A 21,111-nucleotide genomic window follows, 5' to 3' on the forward strand; every position below is an offset into this window, starting at 1 on the left:
TCTGAAACATTTGTGCAAGCCAGCCTTCCTATATGGGAAATTATTTCAAGATCTGGAGATCAAAATTGTTTAGTGACAGAGCAAATCCCATTTTAGAAAGAAGCAAGAATAGACAGCCACCTCAAAATTGTCTATGGAATCTCTAATCCCCAAGGAACCGGAATAGGCCAGGAATGGAGCTGGGAAAAGACCTAAAGAAAAGGAATACCTTCAAACAAAGGCACAAAAGAGGTATAAAAAATAAAAAAAGGGGTGGGAAAAGGAAAAAGAGAGATATCTGTGAAAGAGAGAAGGCTCTGGTGATTGTTCAGCGTATCATATTACACAATGATTTAATCTTTTTCTGGAAAATTCTATCCCCGATTCAAATTCTTGGGACCACTTTGATTTCCTGTTCATTGCTCTCCAAGCCCACAGGGAATCACACTGGCTTGGAGTCTATAAACAGCTCTTCGGGCCAGTGCTCCTTCGTGTAATATTTAATTGTGCTTCCTTCCGATGGTTTTCTATGTTTACTTTTATATATCACCATTTCATAACCATGTGTAGGACCCAAGCTGGCTCTGGAAAATTGTCTTGGTTTAACTCTTTGCAAGGAGAAGGGTTTGGAGAAAGCTGAAAGAGTGAAAGAAGGGAAAGAAAGCTTATGGGGAAAACCTCACTGGTAAGGAAGAGAGAGGGGAAAAGTCCTTTGTCAGGACGCTGGTCCATGTTTGTCCCTACACTCACAAATGCATCCGTGATAGTCCTCAGGGGAATGAAGGATGCTGGTTGGCACAGAAGTGTCTCACCTTCAAGCTCTTGTTGGAAATGTAATCCTTTGGAAGTTTTCCCTGGTAGAAAAGAGAAATTGTACACCACAATGCACCATTTTCTTTACAAGACTGAGTTTAAGGATCTAAACATGGGTGTGCACCTTCCCACAGAGGGCAAGGTGGATCTGCAGAGCCCTCTTGCAATTCCCTCACTCCTGGTGCGGCTGCTGGCCAGGGGTCTGTGTTCAGACGTGCAAACCTGAAAGAAATCACATGTGATTTCTGGCCTGTCTGAGGGAAAGCACATCTCAGTGCCATGCAGCTGATGCCACTTAGCAGCTAGAGGACCTGTTTTCCAAAAAATGGACTTCATTGATGGCATTAAGTATTTTCAGCTGGTAAACACCAGTTCTTTAATATTTCACACTGGTGAAGCATTCCCTCTGATGTACTTGACTCACTAATAGCTTGAAGTCTCATGCCAATATACAACAATCAAAATGGGCTAAATATCAAACAGTTCCTTTACTTCAGCTTCATACCCCCCCAAGACACTTCCCAAAGTTACTGCGAGGAGAAGGTCACAACAAACTTGGGTCTCGTTTGTCCATAGCAGCAGACAAACCCACAGCTACCATCCTGCTTTAATACTCCAGTTCTTAACAGCAACCATAGAATGGTAAATATATCCCATATTCAAGAAGCACACTACTTTTTCATTAGTGGTGAGATGCTTACGTCCTTTCCCATATGAAAGAGAGAGGACAGACAAATTGAAGGTTGTCATTTACATTGGCAAACACAAACATACAGGAAAATGCTTCAATTTAGTGGTATCACTGTTAAACTATGAGTTTTAACTTGTCTTACAATAGAAAAAAAACAGTACATGGAAAATGTTATAATGACCTGATGAGAATAGTGGAACAAACTACCTTGAAACAGTTATTTCACAGTTAACATTTTCTTATTTCTTATTTTCATGTTGCCATCCAATTTACTTTGTTTCAACCAATACTTCAGGCTATATCTTAAAATCCAGGCAGGCAGGCATGTTGATATTATGACACCTTCATTCAATACCTAACAAAATGGGACTCTTCCCTGAATCGAGCTGCCTGGCATATTATTGCAATCACCATGATAAATAATTGAATCAAGCCTATTATCCAAGTAACAGGGTTTATGCGTATTTATCTTTTTACTACAAGATAACTAACTCTGAGTTTGAGCTTAAATTAACGATACCTCTGGAAACCTATTGTACATCTCAAGTTAATATGTGAAAAATGCTTTTTCCTCTGTTCAAGATAGTGAGCTCTCCAAGTAGCAAAATAAATGCGGTATGAGATTAGAAATATGTCTTCAGATTCAGCTGGAGTTTCATGCTTATCCTCTATTAAAAACAGAGCTGTCAAATGAAAGCTGCGGGAGGAATATTGTACAGAAGGAAGTGGCATAGATTATTAAAGCTACAAGCTGAAAATGAGAGACAGCATCAGTGAGAGAGAGCAGAGCAAGAGCATATAAATGCATTAGCGGGATACATAGGATGGCAGTCCTACGTTATTCATACTTCCTGGTGAAGGTTTGTTTTGTCATAAATAAAGTTGAAAGCTCCCTATAAATCCTGTGCATCTCTTGCTACCCAGCAAGCAGTACATTTTGAAAAGCTAACCTGTGCTTTGCAAGAGCTGGAGCTGTTGATCTGGATCTTCCATCTGGTTAAAAAGCATCGGTGTCAGATCCCAGCTTGTGTGGCCTGTTGCAGACACAGGGGTCCTCATGCAGATTTGAGTTTTGAACTTTGCTCCCAAGTCATGACATGCCACCCGCATGATACTTTCCCCCCTCCAAGTTCAGTATTGACATCCAACACAAGGTCACCAGTAATGCTTCAGCTCTACATAAAGGGAAGGTCAAAGACAACTCCGTGGGGAGTTCATCTTTGTGAGCTATGCAAGAGAAGCAGCTTGAAGAAAGAGATGGGGACATGAAAGGTTTTCCTTCAAGTTTTACACAACTCACTTTCCAAACCAAAATGAAGATGCTTGTGCACAAGCGTCCCAGATGTCTCAGGTTTTGCTTCTCCTGCATGCACATCGGAGCAGACACCGCTGATGAAGCAGCTGCCCCGAGCCCAGCCACCAGCAGAGCCACCTCCTGAAGTCACCGCAGAGCCCGAGCAGGCACAAACACAGCAGCTATCATCTCTGAGCCAGAGACAGTGGGATCACAGTTGTGTTCAAAACTCACAAAAGAAAAAAGCGTCCAGGTTTAAAGAAGTATTTTGATCAGTAAAACTGGAGTTTCTCCTATTCTGTGGTGTGAAGATGCATTTATATGCATATTAATTTGATGTTTTGCAAAAATCTATTTTTATTAATGAAGAACATCTAAATTGCATTTCATGCCTTAAAAAAGACAAACAAAAAACCTGTTACAGAGAACTGCTTAAATATGGCTTCAACCAGAACTCTATCCCAAGGCACACAGGGGATTTGTTTTAATTATTTCATCAGTTTTAAGTAAAAGTAACTGTGCGCAAACAACTGGTCTTGAGGGAAATCCCCATAACTAGCTGCAGTAAAACAGCCTGTCCAGGCCTGTTACCAATTCTTTTAGTTCTCATACATGTCTATAACAGAGACATTAAGAGATATGTAAGAGAAACAAGAAATGCAATTATACAAACTAGAAAATAAAGTACTCAACCATGAAAAAGAATCACGTGTGAACCTAATTCATAACTATTCAGGGCATAAACCCAGAAAATTCAGTATTAATTGAAAACATCTAGCTGCCTAGGGATCTTAAATTAGATTCTCAAATTGTCCTACCATCACTGATAGACAGTCATGATGACTGCGGCTTTCTCAGACTTCAGGCTCCCATTATTAATCATGAATTCTGACAAACAATGACAACAATTTAAATTCATGAATAGGATTAGTCATTTTGTCCTGAACCACACAGGAGGGCACACAGTGGAGACATTAGACTACGTATTTAAAAGTTTTTCCCCTTGCTACAGACCAAGGAAGGATTTTTCCCTGGCATTTTTGGGCTGCAACCATATTCTCATGTTTTTCAAAGGGGTGCTTAGGGGTTTTGCTTGGTGCTTATTCTCAATAGCATTTTTCTAAATATGCACATCCTCCCTCCTCTTGGCCAGTGACAACGTGCTCATAGCAGCACGGATCACAGTGATAGTGCTGGAGCACTTGGAATAAAATCTGCAGCTCCCAAGTGCTCTCACATGATTTTTGTCAGATAGACAGAAGACAACACAGTTTTGCTGAAATAACAAATTAGAGAGGCAATAATTCCTCCTGGACAGAGTTTTTCCATTCTGAAACATAATAGTCCATCATTAGCATTTAACCGTTTCAGGGGAAATATATTAAAAGCAATCAAGTCCATTTAGTCTTTGCTACATCTTGACAGTCTGAGCATTAGCAAAGCCCTGTTAAGAGTCACTGTCTGCGAGATGCTCAGCTAGCATGAAAGCCCACTTTTCATCTGATTACTTCATCATGTTATTTACCTTTGACTGCGCACAAATTACAGAAACATCACAAAGCAATACAGCACGCCTCAAAATGTCATAACCCTTTTTACTTGTAGTATATGCTTTGAAACAGAAAATGGAAAAATCAATACACTTAGATCAGATACTCTGAATTTGCAAAGTCTGGACATGCATGAATTTTACTCTAAATGGCACATACACTTCTGGATTGGTTGTATTGTGGTACTGTGTGTGTCCAGAAATCCCTCTGCAACAATTGTATTTGATTAAAAGGTGTGCTAGATGTTGTAACTACCACCTTGAGTAAAGCTCTCTGGGTCTTTAAACTGATTGTTAATTCATCACTGCATGCGAGGGCTGGCATACTGATCAGGCTGTCTAGCAGCTTATATTGCAAGAATGAACACTGCAACATCTTTCTTTTTCAAAAGGAGGTATATGCTTCTCAATGTAGCATTCAGTAGGTACTCAGGGATGGCCAACTGATAACTGAAGAGCAAACAGGAGGAAGAGCTCAGCTTTCCAGTGGCAGAAGCAGGTCACCATCAAACATTCATCCCCCAAAGTTTTACTTCATTTACTACGTTCCCTTATCCTCTATAGGGACACTTCAGGTAAAGTCATAGAGTTGCCTCTATCCACATCATTCTATAACCTACAAATGCTAAGTAATGCATTAAGTCTACCTCTCTGTTTTGAAAGGGCTTCCCTATATATATATATATATAATGCAGAAACATATCTCAACTTGCAGATATGTGGAGAATCAGATATAAACCAGTGTCCTTTCCAGGCTCTGCACAGCCCTCCTGATGATCTTGGCAACACCTCACAATCTGCATCTTCCCATGAGCAGGTGAGAAAAAAAATGTAACCTGCAGTAGCAACACTCCCTGCAGATCAATCCTGTCTGGAGGATGGAAATACTACTGTCATCTCTCCTTATGTCACTAAATAGGCCTATAGCTCAAAATTGCTTTTTGGATTTTTAACCACAGTTAAATAATCTAATATAACTACAGTAGCAGTACCTACCTCTCCCTGTGTATGCATAGGTGGAGTGCAAGCTTCTGAATAGAACAAGTTACAGTAAAAATACCAAGAATTCAGTTTATTACTTGGAAATAAAGCCCATATTTTGTCAAAATTCTGCCTGGAGTAAAAAGGAATGGAACTTTCATTTATCAGTCCTGATTGCTATGGACACTGTGCCAAAGCTCCAGCACTCTCTTGCAGCAGCTCCCCATGGTGGGAGTCTACATCAAGGTCTTTGCTTCATGGATGCTTTCCATGGAGCAGACCCAGCAGCCTCAGGCATATTTTCTTTCTTCCCTCTTCTTCACAATGTTCCCCCCCCAAATTAGGAAAAACATGGTGAGAACCTGATATGCATTGCTGCAAGGGGTCTGTACACTGCTCTAGCCACTCTGAAGTGGGGCACTGTTTCCTTCAAGGCTACTTTGAGCGGAATATTTGCAGAAAACTGACTATAAACAACGCCGCTTTCTCACTCAAAGACCAAAAATACTGCAAGACCTCACTACGTTCAGCTCATCTTCCGTATCTCTGTTGAGCTTTCCAGTATTTATTTCTTTGCAGAAATCTGTGCACACACAGGCTCTCACAGGCTTAAGGAAAAGCAGGAGCCATCAACCACTATCCAGCAGTGATGAAGCAGGAAGCCTGGAAGGGTTTCACCTGCTTCCTGACAGGACAAGGCAGGGTGATAATAGTGTTTCTATTTTAAAGCTCAGCTACTACAAGAATAGGATTATGCAAATATCCAGACATTCCTGAAGACAGAAAGAACAGCCTGGAATCTTAAACCCAGAAGGTATGGGTATGTCTACATAATGAAGGGGTTTTGCTTTCTCCATCATTCCCTAAAGGTTTGAGTCTGTGTTCTCAGAGCCCACCTAGTGTCCTTCGACGCCAAATGCAGTCATGACCTCCTCTCTCTTGTTAAACACATGAACTGGAGCTGAGGGTAGCAACATTCCCCTTTTATTTAATGTCACAGCAGACCAAGCAGCATCAGAAACCCAAGCTGCATTTTTTTCTCTCTCAAATGGTTTTAAACATCTCTCTCGGAGCACTTACCACCATGTTCAAGGTTGTGCTGTATCAGGACACTTTGTTAAAGCTGTTTTATTCCATTAGGTTAGTTGCTTAAACTTTTATAATAAAAGGAGGCTCTCACTCCTCTTGTACAGGAATTCTTTATCTGTGAAATGGAAACATACATTACAGAGATGTTGTAAGGAGCGGTACAGGCAGTGAGCTAGTCAGATAAAGTAGTAATAAGGAACGTATAAGTATTTGAAGATTATCTTTTAGTTATACATTACTTACTATTCTGCAGTTCCTATAAAACTGTTTATCCTAAATCAACCCATTGCAAGTTGTATTGGAAAAGCAATATATGTGATTGAGATATAGTACGTAACAAAGCATCTACAGGTCCCAGAGCTGCTAGATTCTGATTGATAAAATTTAATATTTTTGAAGGATAAAACCAGTCTATATTTGCAGTCTGGGTGATTTTCTTTTTATCTGCTCTACTTTCATTGCAGACAATATGACTTAGATTCCAATAAATTATGAAATAAAATATCCATAATGTCCACATGAGCTTCTTCATTCTTTGGTGTGATAAAAAAAGAAGTTACAGGTGGGGGTTGCAAGGGGAAAAAAAATACTTAATTAAATTCTGTGGAACAAATGACTGGCTTTTTTTGAATAAAAATAATGAAATTAATTGATTAGTTATTTTTGCAGTGAAGGTTGATCCTGTCTGAAACAAAGCTTTTAAGGTACAAGATAAACTTCTCTATTCCGTAGCTTATGTTGAAGAAGGAGAAACAGTGCATGTCATTGGTACTTTGCACAGTGCAAAGGGAATAAGGCCACAGGCATAGCTTTTCTCAATAGGCAAACCATATCTGGTACGGAGAATGCACTGAGCTGTAAATATTCATTTCTAAATGCTACTGGCAGAACAACTAATAATGAATATTACACCTGAAATCCCACTTAGAAGATTCACATTCAAAAATCCTTTACATCAGTCACTCAGGTAAATCTTGAAATTCCCATTGGAAGGAAGTCTGATGGCTTTGCAGCTGGAATGAGAGAGATAAAGGAGTAGTGTCTGGGGATAACCCAAGGTAATTCTGCAAGAAGTAATTCTGTGCTGGATCGAGATCTCCGAAGGGCTGGGCAGGAATTTGGGAAGGGCCAAAATACGCATGGACATGCTTGTTACGCACTTTCAGCAGTGTGTGAGACCCCTCTCTTCCTTGACATTTTTTTATTGTACATATTACAAGCACAGATTATCATCTTGTTGGTAGAAGCACTATAAACATAAATTGATAGCCTGAAGTGGGACTGTGGGCTGTTTAACATGAGGTACCCAGCAGGACCCTGGGCATGGAGGCAGAAGGGGATCTCCTGGGAAACCAGGTTTCTGTGGGAGCAGGGGGAAATATAAATGAAAGAAGCCGGTTGAGGATAAGAGTTAAAAAAAGTTAACCCCTGCCAAGAGGTAGTTTGACACAGGGGGCCAGGGCCACCTCCAGCATAAGTCAGTCAAATCGGTGTAGTTCTGGCAGGGATAAATCTGGCCCGTGAGATTTAGACTGAGGAGAGAAATCTGTTTTTAAGAGCATTCCAATCTGGAGAAAACTCATGCAGACGGCAAAGTGACTCTGTGATGACAGGTGACAAATGAACTCTGCCGTGACAAGTGAGAAAACTGTTCAGGAATATAAAATATTAAAAATATATTTCTTACGTTCCCTTCCCTTTGAGAGGGTCAGATCCTCAGATATGCCTCTGGCCTGCAGATGGGGTTTAGAGTAAGAGCCCTAAGGCTGCATCAACACTTACTGCTCGGTGCAAGTCCTGTGTTTGGTTCAGAAGAGAGCTTTAATATTTTATGCTGCTAACTCTGTAAAAGGGGAAAAAATAACACAAAACAGATGTAGACCAGCACTACGGCTTCATGGCATGTTTCTTAGCACTGGGTTTCTTGGTGCATGAACAAAAATCAAGTCAGCTAAGGATTTTTTTTTCCCCTCACTCTCCCTGTTTAATTTAATTGTGACCTTCCATTTTTTCCTCTAGAGAAGCTTGATATTACTTTGTAAAGGGCATTTTCACTCTTTAATTGAAAAAGACAATCAGGCTGTGGCAGAAATCATTGTTCCCCACCTTGAAAATTAGTGCCTGGCTTGGCTATTCATACCATTTAAGCTGAATTGAAGACCTGGGGCCCGTGTGCATCCTAATGTGTAAATTACAGGTCCTCTCCCCTTAGAAGCTCCAGAGCAATTTAACTAAATAAGGGAGCCCTGATGAAGGTCCTTGGTTGATTATGCAGCTTTGGAGAAGGACAAGACCCAGCTATTGTGCTTCTCCCCTCTTGGTTTGGCAGAGAGGAGCGGGGCTTTGGGGCTAGAGCGGCAGCCCTTCTTCAGGGGGGAAAGGAGAGGGCAACTTTCTCTTTTAACCAGGGTGGGATGCAGTGTTCACCTCATGTGGAAAAGTAGAACAAAACTGGGAATTACAGTTGATTTTTAACCTGTCCTAGTGAAAGGAGACACTCAGGTGTTACCCAGGCTCATCCTGGCTGAAGCAGCCTCAAGCCCTACAGACCCTGTGATGTTAGAACACTCACAAAGCGGAGGCTCACACGTACTTCAAATGGGGAAGGAGCAGAAGAACCCAGGAGGTGTTTAGTGGAAAATGCAAGTATTTGAAAATCAGGAAATGGGAAACGCTAAGCAGCTTTCAGACACCTTAATTAGAGATAACACAGCTCTTAATCTCAGAATTAAATTCATAGAAAATCAATTAGAACATTTTAAAAAAATGAGATTAGATGGTAACAGGAAAATATTAATGTATTGACACTATTATCAAGACAAAGGAACTGTCAGAGGGCTTAGCATGTTTACTACAGTTTTGAAAGCTGAAAAAAGTTTACTTTCCAGTCAAAGTCTAGGAAATGAGATCAGCCATTCCTTTAGGAGATACCTGGAGAAAGAAGGATATTTTCATAATACACCCTATTGGTAACCAAGCTGCAAGAGGTTGGTACTAGTCTCCTACAAGGCGATTCAGTACAACAATACTGAGGAGAAGCAAGAGACGTGGCTAGATGCACAGGAGGTCTTCTGGAATGGTCTGAACAGATGATCACAACCGTCTGGCAACAGGCACAGTCTGTATCTAAAAGTGTTTTAGCCCAACAAAAGTTTGGGACTTCTCGTACATAAAAGAAAAAAAAACCAACCCCAAAATCTGGCCAAGTATGGGACCTCCCAGAATCTGAGATAATTTAAAAGATCCAGTAAGTTCCAGTTTTTCTATCTGCAGTTATAACAGACCCGATTCCTCTGAATCAGGCATTGAATTCAGACGCACGCTTACCACTGGGCCCCCTAATTCATTACAGTCACAGGCAAGTGGAGGTAACTAATTGTCAGCTCATAACACAGGTGTTAGAAACACTTATAGCAAGTCATAACAATGAGCTTCTTTTAAAAACTGCTGAGGTTGTAATTTTTATCCCATTTCCCTGTGAGAGAATTTCTATTGTGATACATCACATCCAGTAACACTGATCATATTGCAATATATCATAGCCAATAAGAGAAACAGAAGAAACTGGAACAGATGTGATATATCACAATTTGACACAGCCTCATGGAAACATGAAAAATTTTATTGATTTGTCCTCAGGAGCATAGCTAATTTGTAAAGTGCTCTTACTACTAATGCCTTAACATTCATTGCACATTTCAATAACAAGTAATTACAACTATAATATTTGGGATTATGTAATGACAAAACATTTATAAAAAATCAAAACTTCAAGAAAGCATGAAATTACATTAATTCAGATGAACTGTTAGTAATTATGCAAGGTGATAAATTGGACTTTCTCTAATTGTCTGTAACAATTTCATATATTAAAATACCCCAGTTTCCTTGTTTGCTATTCAGTAATACAGAGCTTTCCTACGCTTGTTCTTAAAATGGACTGGTTTGGAAGTGCTACATCTATCCCTGGGCAGTTTAAGGTATTTCAAACACATGATTGGGAGGTTGAAATGAATGAGTTGCTACTTGTGATTAGGTTTTTGTTCCTATCAGACATATTTAAGAAGTAGTTCCCTAATCCCAGGAAAACTGACCATGTCTTCGTACATTCTGTTGTGCAAGTTAAAACCTACCACTCTAACACCTGTAAGGCAGTTTTATATTAAAAAAAAAAAAACAACACAGATGTGTAAGTAATAGTGGTGGTGGTGGAGAAATTAAAGAGATATATTCATGATACAATCAGCAATTATGTTAGTGCTGAGCTTTAAAACACTACAGAAAAAATACTGTGTGGCTGAACCTATTAATTAGCCTCTTAATTAACACAAGTACTTTAGCAGGAAATATTTGTGTATATCAGTTACAATTCATTTCTATCTCCATAGATCACCACCTGAGGTAAACTCCTCACCCACCACTGTGGGTTTGCTTGCCTTCTCTCAACGGCAGCTCTGGACTCAGTAAAGCTACGCCGATGGTCATCCTCATCCAAAACCGCTATTCTTCTCAACATCTGTTTTTATTGTAATTGAATATCTACATCAAAGATTTGCAGGCCATATCCTTTGCTGTCATAAATCAGCATAACTTCCTCGACCCCAGTGGGGTACTAATGACTTACACCAGCTGAAAAAAGCTCTGGCCCATTCCTTCTCCCCATTCCTCCCTTCATACCTGGTAAGGAGCTGAAAGCCTCCTTCACCTCAAGTATTCCCACTTCCATCAGAGAAAGCCCTGTCATTCTCTAATTCAGTTTCCACAAAATGCCATATGTTTTGCTTGTTCCTAGCACATACCTTTCTTGCTTAGGTCTGCAAATGTCCCCAGCTGAAGATGATGACTTCTTGCCACACACAGCTGAGTCCATATATTTCCACTCTTCACTGTGAAGAATCACTTGTTCATCTGAGCATTTTGCTTAGCCTACATGACCTCATTATCACATCCAACCGATTAATTGTGCTATACCAATAGTAATCTGCCAACATGCACAGTGCTGGAAAAAAGTTGGGGTTTTGTTAAAACTCGCAGCTGAGAGCGCAATGCAGTGTGAGGGAACTTGTTGTTCATAAAGTGAGATAAATACAGACAAAGAATGGAAGGAATTGTGTAGGAACTAGGTGATAATTTATTTATAGATCTCTGCAGAAACACTGAAGCTAGCAAATATACCATCTGTTAAATAGTCATACTATTCCTAAGTGCATATTAGCAATCTAAATGTGTGCCAAACACCTGATCTTAGTGATCTTATTTGATACTCTTCTTGACAAGCAACATTATGCTTTATTAGATTATGTCATGTTATGTTATAAAGCTATGCTAGGTAACAGTAACTGGGAGAAGAGAGTGGTTGTGCTTTGTTGGTGTAAATGCCCACTCCGGGCAAAGAGAAGTGGTTTTGAGAAGTGGCCAGGTTTTCAAAATAACAAGAGCAAAGTAGAATATCTATGTTTATATTCATCTTGAGGTTATTTTTTTAATATATATTTAACACATTTTAGATTGCAATGAATCATTGAAAATACACACAACCCCATAGGGGGAAAAATGGATGCAAAAAACTTTTGGGCAAAAAGATTGCTTCCAGCAAAAAGAAACACTATTTCTGATGGTCCACCTCTTCCCTCTCTTTGTCACCCTGGGCTACATAACAAAGATAGACAATTTTATAACTCATTATTGAATCCCATCTGAATGAGGTGTCATAATATTTCATAGAATATGCTGCCTGCCTAGAGAAAGGGTCCAATAAAGATGATGACAGAAGACTGACTCCCCTGTTATTTTTACTCATTTCACTTTGTTTCTCTTTCAGAGTTTTCTTTTTCATATGCAATGATTCTTTATTAGAGAGAAGCACTGAATAAATTCATGTTGTACAATTATATACCAAAATCAACTTCAGATAGAAAAAAAAATCCTTCCTGTTTAGGCCTACTAAATTTTGGGGGGTGGGGTTTTGTAAAAGATGCAGTGTGATGGAGACCTCAGAGTCAAGCACTGGAATGGACTGTCTAAAGAAAACATCTCTCCCTAGAGATCTTTAAAAATGGGTTAAATAAGTGTCTGTTAGGAAGGACGTAACATGCTTGTACCTGTCATGGGCCAGACAAATAGATTAAATGACCATATCTACTTTTTTTTTTACACCTGTGATTCACTAGTAAGCATAATGGGATGAAAATATCCTCTCCAGCACACTAGGAAAAGCTGAGCTGCTTTGTATAACCAAACTATAAACATGCTATGAAAGAGCTCGGAATCCTGCATACGGATTTTGATACTCAAGGCTAAAAAGCATAGATTGAAAAGGTAAAGTCAACTGTTTCCCCACATATAATCAAAAGTAGTCCTGCTAATTATAAAATAGTGATCCCATAAGAGATCTAGTTCTACTGCTTTTTTGTTAAGTCAGGGATACTTGTCATGGTTTTAACAGAGGAACACAGACAGGTGATACAGTTCCTAAAATAAGAGTAAAAATGATACCATGACATATCCTGTCATTAAACTAAGAGTTGCTACTAGCAACTTATTTCTTTCCAAAATCTATTCCAATTTCAGAGTAAAGTATTACATAGTTAATTCTCAATTGTCATGAAAACCTTTTGTTACCACTGCACTGTGCTTTTTTTTCCTCCTCTCAGGTGTCTCATAGCTAATGAAATTTTGTTCTCAGGAAAAAAATAAGCCTGATTTACCATAGTGGAAAGCATTGGAAACAACTAGTTAGACTACATATATTTTCCATATTGCCCAAGAGTTTTGATTATTTTTTTTTTTTTAAACTCCATTTTTATGGAGAAACTGCACAATCTGCATTGTATTAGCAGCTCAAGAAAAGTGGCAGGAAAGGGAAATGTGACCATTTTTGTTGCTAGTGCCTGAATCCTAAAAGATCTGAACGTTTTGCACCTTTCCAATCTTTTTTCTATTTAACATAATAAGTAGGAAAATTCAAGGTTGTTTTGTTGTTTTTTTTTTCCTCCATACAAAGCTGGCCCCTTCTCCTAGAGCACAAAGCTTCAGGCCAGCCAACCCAAGCAAATCCCCATCTAATGTCTTGAAGTTGTCCCAGCAGCCACTTTTCCACACAAATATTTTGTGCTGGCTTTTTCCTTCTCAGAAAACACTTAACCCACAGGAAAGAAAAAAAAAGAAAGCTGATAAATTTTCTCAGACTGAATTTTCAAAACAGGTAAATAAAAAATTTTTTTCCCAATTAGTATTACAGGATGGAATAAAAATTAAATACTTTTTTTTTTCCCAGCCTTTCTTGTCTTTTTTTGTCCCCCTGGACTACCTAAACTGCAAGGCAGAGATCTAGCCAGCAGGCAATTAAAAGAACATCAGAGTTTAAAACACTTTCCCAGTATATTGACAGGTACCATCTATTGTGGCTATGACAGCACAAGGAGGTGCTACAGCTGCCTAATTCAATTCAGTCACCTCTGAGTAGACAATATCTTCATAGGAGACCAATATACAGGAGATGAAGAGGAGGAAAAGAAAAATTAACTGTGTGAAGTTCAATAAGGGGGAGAAAATTGATATATTGACATAAATAGCTGAGCCTGTACAGGTAGTAATCATTATTGCTTTGACCAACAAGAACTGTTTCTCTCTATTGAACTCTGAATCAGGTAGTTGTTCAGCTGATGAAAAATGGAACAATTGTTTGAAACAAGAATCTGCAGCCAGGTAAATAAATAAGCTTAAGGCAAGCAGTATATGACACTATGGTATAAAGAGTTTTAAGGGGAAGGTGATATTCTTTATTATATTAAAACATCTTTTGGATGTATTTCAAGCAATCATTTCCCAAAGTACTCTGACAAAAGTAGTAAGTCTTCTCATTAGTATGAGAACGTGATCAAAAAGTAAATAATCATTTTTTAAATTACATCTATTTTGTCATGCTTTGTAATTGAATTATTTAAAGGCAACAAGACTGATAGTACTTTCACATCTCAGTGAAATACGAGAAAGCAGAGGAGACTGAGTGTGTGGTGTTAGATTCAGTAAAAAAATAAAAATTAATAGCCATAAAACTCACCTATGGGAGATAGGCATGGACATGTTTATACAGGAGATCTCCCTAAACCATCACATGATTTCCTACTGAAAGTATCTTCTTTCTCCCCTTTAAAACCACTGCTAAAGTTTGAGTCAACTAAATATAACCACTTACTGCAACCAGCTTTAGGACAGAACAGACTCATTAAGAATACAACATACTTTTATCATCATTTAAACACACGCTCTGTGGGAGTCCTGATGATGTTTAATCATCACTTGTATATATAGAAGAGCACACCTGCTTTTTATTTCTAGTAAAAAGGAAACAACACAAAATGTTTTTTTTCCTACTCATGTAGATTAAGAGTCTAATAAGTTCCAAAAATGCTGCTAGAAGTAGTCATGAAGTAATACACTAGCTTTGCAATTAGGAATTGTAAATACAAACTCACAGGGTTAGAGTATAACTGCTTTATGGACAGGTGTCTCATGATTGCCAAAGGACTAGATACTAGGCTGGACAAGCTATTTTTCCATACAGTATGTCAATTCACATACTGAGACTATATTATGCTATTGAATATATGAACATGTTCTTGAGTTACATAAACATTGCATAGCTTGGGATACAGTTAGAAATAAATCTGACAGATAACTGGGTCTTGTTTTCTCCTTCTCTCTCAAGATCTTGAAAATTTTGAAACGAAAACAAGAAGCACAGTGTCAGTCAGAGAAGGACAAGGAGTGGTTCTGCTCTGTGGCCCTCCACCACATTACGGAGGTACGATGAATAACTATGTTGTGTGCAGCCTAAACATCGACTGCTACAGCTCAGAAGAAGTAGCCTAATGCAGTTCCCTGCCTGATTAGCACTGGAATTTATCTGTGCATGAAGCATACGGGTTTACAACAAATCTGTATTTCATTTCTTTAAAAGACACTGGGGTTTGCACTTCTTAGGAGGGGCCTTTTTTATTAATCTATGGTTACTTGAGGAACTAGCTCTTTGGGTGTGACACAAGCAAAGAAAACATGAAGGTCTAAAAGACTGTCTCCTGACATAACTGGTTATCTCAGCTCCTTCACCCATATGAAATGGCAGAAGAGCAGCCATCAGCAATTCTTTCTACATCAGAACCACTTCAGGTCTGAACAGAATGACTATTTTGCCTTCCAGTGCTTGCTACTTCAACGCTATAATTTGAATCCTGTGTTTTACATATTAGATTTGTCATGAAAATCTGTCTTCTGTTCTTGAATACCTGATTCTCTCCTTCCTGATAATCATAAAAGTCATAGAAAAATTTAGATTGGAAGTGACTTCTGGAGACAAACTCCCTGATTAAAGGAGGCCTGATTAGATCAGGTTGCTTGATAATTTTCAATGCTTCAGGTAAAGAATGAAAAGGAGTTTTCTGGGGAATTGATTTGGGGGTGCCTTGCATCTGTTGCCATTGCCTACTACTGCTTCTTAACCATAAGGCTGGTTTTGAGGTCTTCCGTCCTGGATGAGGTGAAGTCCAGGTGAGATGCCATGAACCAATTTAGGACAATATTTCATACTTTTCATCTAAGGAAACCCTAAGTATGGGGTGCAATTTTCCTTTCCCCCCTTTTATAGGTGTGTTACCACCTCCAACATCAGCATTTACAGAGCAATACACAGGCTTGAACATGTATGTACACTGCTGTTGTCTTTTTTTCTTAACACTTTTTGTACCTACCAGAAGCCAAAAGCTCAAATAATCTTTTGAGATTTATCTCCCCCCCCCCCCCCTCCCCCCCCCCTCCCCCCCCCCCCCCCCCAACATTGACTCTTGCAACTTTTGAGCCATATACATTCACAAATCTCCTCCAGAGTGTAACAACCCAGATCAAAACTGCTTAAGATCTTTTGAAGTCTGGACTAAGAACTATGGTTTCCTAACATAACTAGCTGAAGATGATTGGAAGTATTACCCTGGAAAAGAAAGTGCATATTAATAAAGGGGAAATATCAATAGCATAGTTACCAAATTGTCTTGTTCTGGACTGAAAGAATCAGCTCTTGGACAACTCATGTCCTGCTTTTGGCAGGAGTGACCACACATCCACGGGAGCTGCAGTGTTCTGTGTGCTAGCACCAATATCCTGCCCTCAGCAATGTTTCCTCAATTCTTCTTAAAGAAACAGAGTTATAAGACAAATTCCCATGAGAAGGTAAATAGTGATCTATAAAGAGGATGCAGTATATCAGAGATGTAGAGAAACCCATCAATCAATTTAAAGCCCCAAGTCTTGAACAGAGAGGAAATGTCAGTTCACTTAGTGTTTACAGCCATATGAAAGAAGTATATAATCAAGGAGATGAAGTGAAACCTGGTCCTTAAGGGCAGAAAAGGCTTGAAAGGGTTCCTGAAATGTATCAGTGGGACAGACAGAAAGACAACACATCCATCCTTGAGTCAGTAAGCTATATATTTTCCTCTTGCTGTAGGGTAAAATTATGATTTGACAAATAGGAATGAGTAGAAGAAAACATTCAGAACAAATAAATAGTTAACAAGTGAATTCACCCCAGATTAATTGAACTGACAAAATGGTATCCATGAACAAAGCCTTTGCCACAGTGTTTCTTAAGCTGGAGATGTAAGCTGTTGACCAATAGGCCTGAAAAACACATTATCTGAAATAACAAGTCTCTAGACAACAGAAACTGAGTTCTTTTGTCATCCATAAACACTGTATTTATGCTCCAAAAATTATATACCATGGGGATGAAGTACATGGTGTGAACTATGATAAGTTGTATACTATCTCAGGATACTTAGAAAGTGGTTTTTATTAAAAAGAATTGTATATTTAGTTCTTTTAATTGAAACCCTTGCCTCTGACTCACAATACCTAAAGGAGAAAAGACTACTAGCCTTGTATACAGCTTCCATTACAAGCGTTCTGTACAGTACTTTAAATGTGACAGGAATTAGTTAGATATCAAGGAATTTGGAAAATGTACCATACCAGCAGGAAAAGAGTTGCCTTTCCAATAATGTTAACATGAGTAAGACAATATGAGCTGTATAATGTGTCCTATACACTAGGAAATAAAATTGCTCTTAGAATTTCCTATCCAATTTAGTAGATACAGCCTATAACCAATGCAGACTTTTTGCTAGTATGAGCATTTACAGGGAAATCAAGGTTAACTGTTTGGGTAGAAAACACTGAGAGTGCTCTTGGAAAGAAGTTATCCATGTCATTAAAAGACACCCAAGGGAGCCAGAGCAGATGGATACAGCCCTTCAGGCACTCCTTCCTATAGACCAGCTGCTTCTTTCCCCAGGATGAGTCACATAAGACCTGGCCCTACCCATACATTACATAGAGGGAAGAGGAACATGGTTCTGATGGTTACTGGCTTTGTTTTCCTTTAACTTGAAGGAAGACAGAAAACCTCTGTACAGCAGTTGTTCAAAGCAGCTGGCATTAATATAGTTATTTTGGAATAGGAGGCACTTAGTAAGGCCTCCTGCCTTCCTGCTAACCTAGAAAGCCTGTATCTGCTTCTTCTAACAATAGAAGAGGAGATAGAAGGGCAAGAACCTAAGAAAACACAGAGTTTTTATTAATTGAAGTTTCTTCCCACATAACATCAATACATAGGAACAGGTACATAGAATGAGAGCTCAAGAAATATTTCTATTATCTATGGTATCTAGAGCAGAGTTTCACTTTGCCTTCTACCTCTCACTACAGAGGCCAACACATTGCCAAGCTTATCTAGCCCTATACCATAAACAGTCTCAAGTTAAACTTTCTGCTAGGTTTACAGGAAAGCAACCTCTGCAGATATCATTATACCACTCAGCTGTTTACCATATGCTGCAAGTACTTTTCCGCATTCAAAAATATTTAAAACATTTAAAGCTTAAATTTAACTAAACTTAGTTTTCTGATATAGTTGATAACAGCTCTGCTACTGTTGTTTTAATACATGCTTCTTAACTGAAACTGCACTGATAACCTATTTCTCTTGTATAAGAAAAATAAGCAATTTCACTCCAATAGGGAATCAAGAATATATTAGGCAGCTATGTGATAAAACCAAGGAAAAAAGTACAGAAGGGTTGCTTCAACAGCTTTAGACCTTAAATTAACTCTCAGAGAACAAAACCCTTGCAGAGCTGTGTTAAAGTTACACTGAAAAATTTAACACTAAAAGAGAACCTACCCTACATTGCTATGAATAAACATTAGCATTTCCAGTAAAGATCAAAAACAAGAAGAAAAGGAAAAAGACCCACCTTTTAAAGGCATAGTTTGTATCTTAAATCAACCAAGACATTAAAAACTTGCTATAGTTAATGAACAAAAAACCAAACTGCAACTAATTTTTTTTTTTTTTTTTTAAAAAAGAAAAGAGCAAAGCTGCCCCATACTACCCAACCCCACTTAACCCCCTTCTTTCCTCAGCCAGCCCCTCCTTGCCTATTTATGCACCGGCTGCTCCCCAGTCTCAGCTGTTGTTATTTATGAGGCTCATTAACACATCTTATAAAGTTCAGCATGTGACTTTCCTCTGCTTGTTAGTGGGGCTCTGGAGTGCAGAGGTGGGGAGGTAAGCTGTGCTGCTTTCTCTGAGAAGTGTCTCTTCTCTAGCTTAAGTTCTTCAGATCAGCTGGGTTCCCCCCCCCCCATGTAATGAGCATACAGTATTCTTTTATTATCAAAAAATAGTCCTTTATATAGAGCTAGGAGGTAGAGAAGAGCAGGAATGAAGTCTGAAGAAGCCTTCATTTCTGTAGCTATATATGAGCTTGACCTGACTATGATTAAGAAGCTGCTGCCTAAATGGTAATACTTGGCACAAGACTGTAGAGTGGACTGTTATTCATTTATTTTCCTAGAAGCAAAGTTTGATATAAGGCCTGTTTCCTTCAAGCTGGCTCCCTGCAGAGCTTTAAGGAAGTTGCTAATCTTGTTAGGAGCTGCAGGATCGCTCATGTATTTGCATTTACTTGTGCATAAGAGCTGCCAGGGTTTGAAGCTGGGATGCTGAGTCTGGAGGCTTTTCTCTATGCTGACTTTACTATGCCAAGGCTACATTAAAAAAACCAAAATGCTCTTAAGGAAGTAGGAGCCCCATGGACCTGCTTAGTGGGGGAATATGACAAACCCTCAGCCAGCAGAAGGGTGGGGAAGGAGGTGCACATGAAAGCAGAGGGTAGGAAACTGTGTGTGTGGAGAGGGTGGGATGAGACAGGCAGTGCTGCTGTATGTAAAAGGCTCTTTGACTTCTACCCTGGGTTGTTTCTGCATTTTATATTAAACAGTCTCCTTGATAAAATGCATAATCTTAAAGTGAGGGTTTGAAGTGTCTCTCCCTTTATAAAGCTGAGTGCCTTAGTCATGGATTTAGAGTCCCTTTCTCTCTGCTCCTATTTCTCAATGCTCCTATGAATCTTTAATCCTTTCCTGCCAGCTCTGGCAGGAGGGGGAGAGTCTCTTCCCTGAGACCAGCCTGTAGCTGTTCTCCTGCAGAACGAGCAGTATTGATTTGAATTTGCTTGGGCTGAAGAAAGCACTGAAATGTTATATTCCCTAGACTAGTATATCAGGAGTGATTATCAGCTGCTCTTCTTTCCCAGCTGTGCTCTGAAAGAAAGTGCTGACAGCTGACAGGCACAGGCATGCTCTCCTGTCTGGCCAAGCTCAGGACTTGCCCACCAGGCAGGGCTTGCCTGGAGTTAACCTACTTCTGGGTGCTCTCTCGTATGAGAAGGGACACTGACACTGCACAGTCACCTGCCTTGGATCAAAAAAAAAAAAAAACCAAAAAAACCCAAACACACCCTAGGATTGCAGCACTAATAAAATAGCTCATGCTCTGGCATATGCATAATGAAGTCTACATTGCTGTAATTATCCCTCCACTGACATGCAGCCCCTTTGAAGTAAAAGGCTGTTCTGTGCTCTCCAAGGCATCTTCTCACAGAGTCAATAGCAGCTTTGGGATCACTGTCTTCTGAGAACAAATACCATATTCCAGTGCTCAAATATGTTAATTTGGGCTGAGACCACTAAGCTGTAGATGTGAAAAGGAGCGGTACTGTGATATTTATGCCATAGCTAGACAGAATTAAAAAAATTAATTACCTGAAGGTGATTAATGTTTTCAAAGCTTGTCTTAAGAAACACCTTGACACATAGGTTGAGGGTAGAAATTATATGAATAATATATTCTTATTAGTTTTCATGAACTAAGTCCTCAAACTTTCATAGTACTCTGAATTCTATATTGTTATTATTTGTAGGTCCAGATATCAGAGGGATTTTTTTCTGGCTATAAAGCTCCATAAAGTTAGCAGAATTTTTTTGTAACCTGGGGATAAATCATAGTTTCTCTATCTGTCTTTGGAACAAGATCAACTTTTACTGTAAGCAATTTCCTTCAAAAGTATGAGAAAAAAAAAAAAACACGATCTGGGACCAAATTCTGCTTCTTTGGTCCATATCTAAAGCACCACTGAGTAAGGACTAATCCAAAATTACTCTAGCTTGCTTCTCACCACACACAGCGGCACCCTGTGATCAGTGAACGTCTCTGGAACAGCTCTCTTTCCCAGCCTCCTCTCTCCTTTATGTCCCACTATGTCATTTTACCTCACGTTTATTTTTCTGAAACATCACATGTTAACAATAGTGAAAAGA

At 39.1% G+C, this 21,111-nt stretch overlaps 1 protein-coding gene across 5 annotated transcripts in view; it reads left to right on the forward strand.

Annotated features, from left to right (window-relative positions):
• Window positions 1-21,111, forward strand: part of LOC115333345 (contactin-6-like) — a 151,906-nt gene that overhangs the window by 68,394 nt on the left and 62,401 nt on the right. For 4 of the 5 annotated variants that reach the window (XM_029996205.2, XM_029996204.2, XM_029996206.2 and 1 more), the window contains one exon: window positions 15,107-15,202. The exons of the other annotated variant lie outside the window; for it this stretch is intronic. In XM_029996205.2, coding sequence (XP_029852065.1) covers window positions 15,107-15,202 — 96 coding nt within the window. The remainder of the gene's footprint in view (window positions 1-15,106; window positions 15,203-21,111) is intronic. 5 annotated transcript variants of the gene reach the window in all.

The sequence above is a fragment of the Aquila chrysaetos genome, chromosome 20 (assembly GCF_900496995.4).
Source record: "Aquila chrysaetos chrysaetos chromosome 20, bAquChr1.4, whole genome shotgun sequence".
In the NCBI taxonomy this organism is placed as follows: domain Eukaryota; kingdom Metazoa; phylum Chordata; class Aves; order Accipitriformes; family Accipitridae; genus Aquila; species Aquila chrysaetos.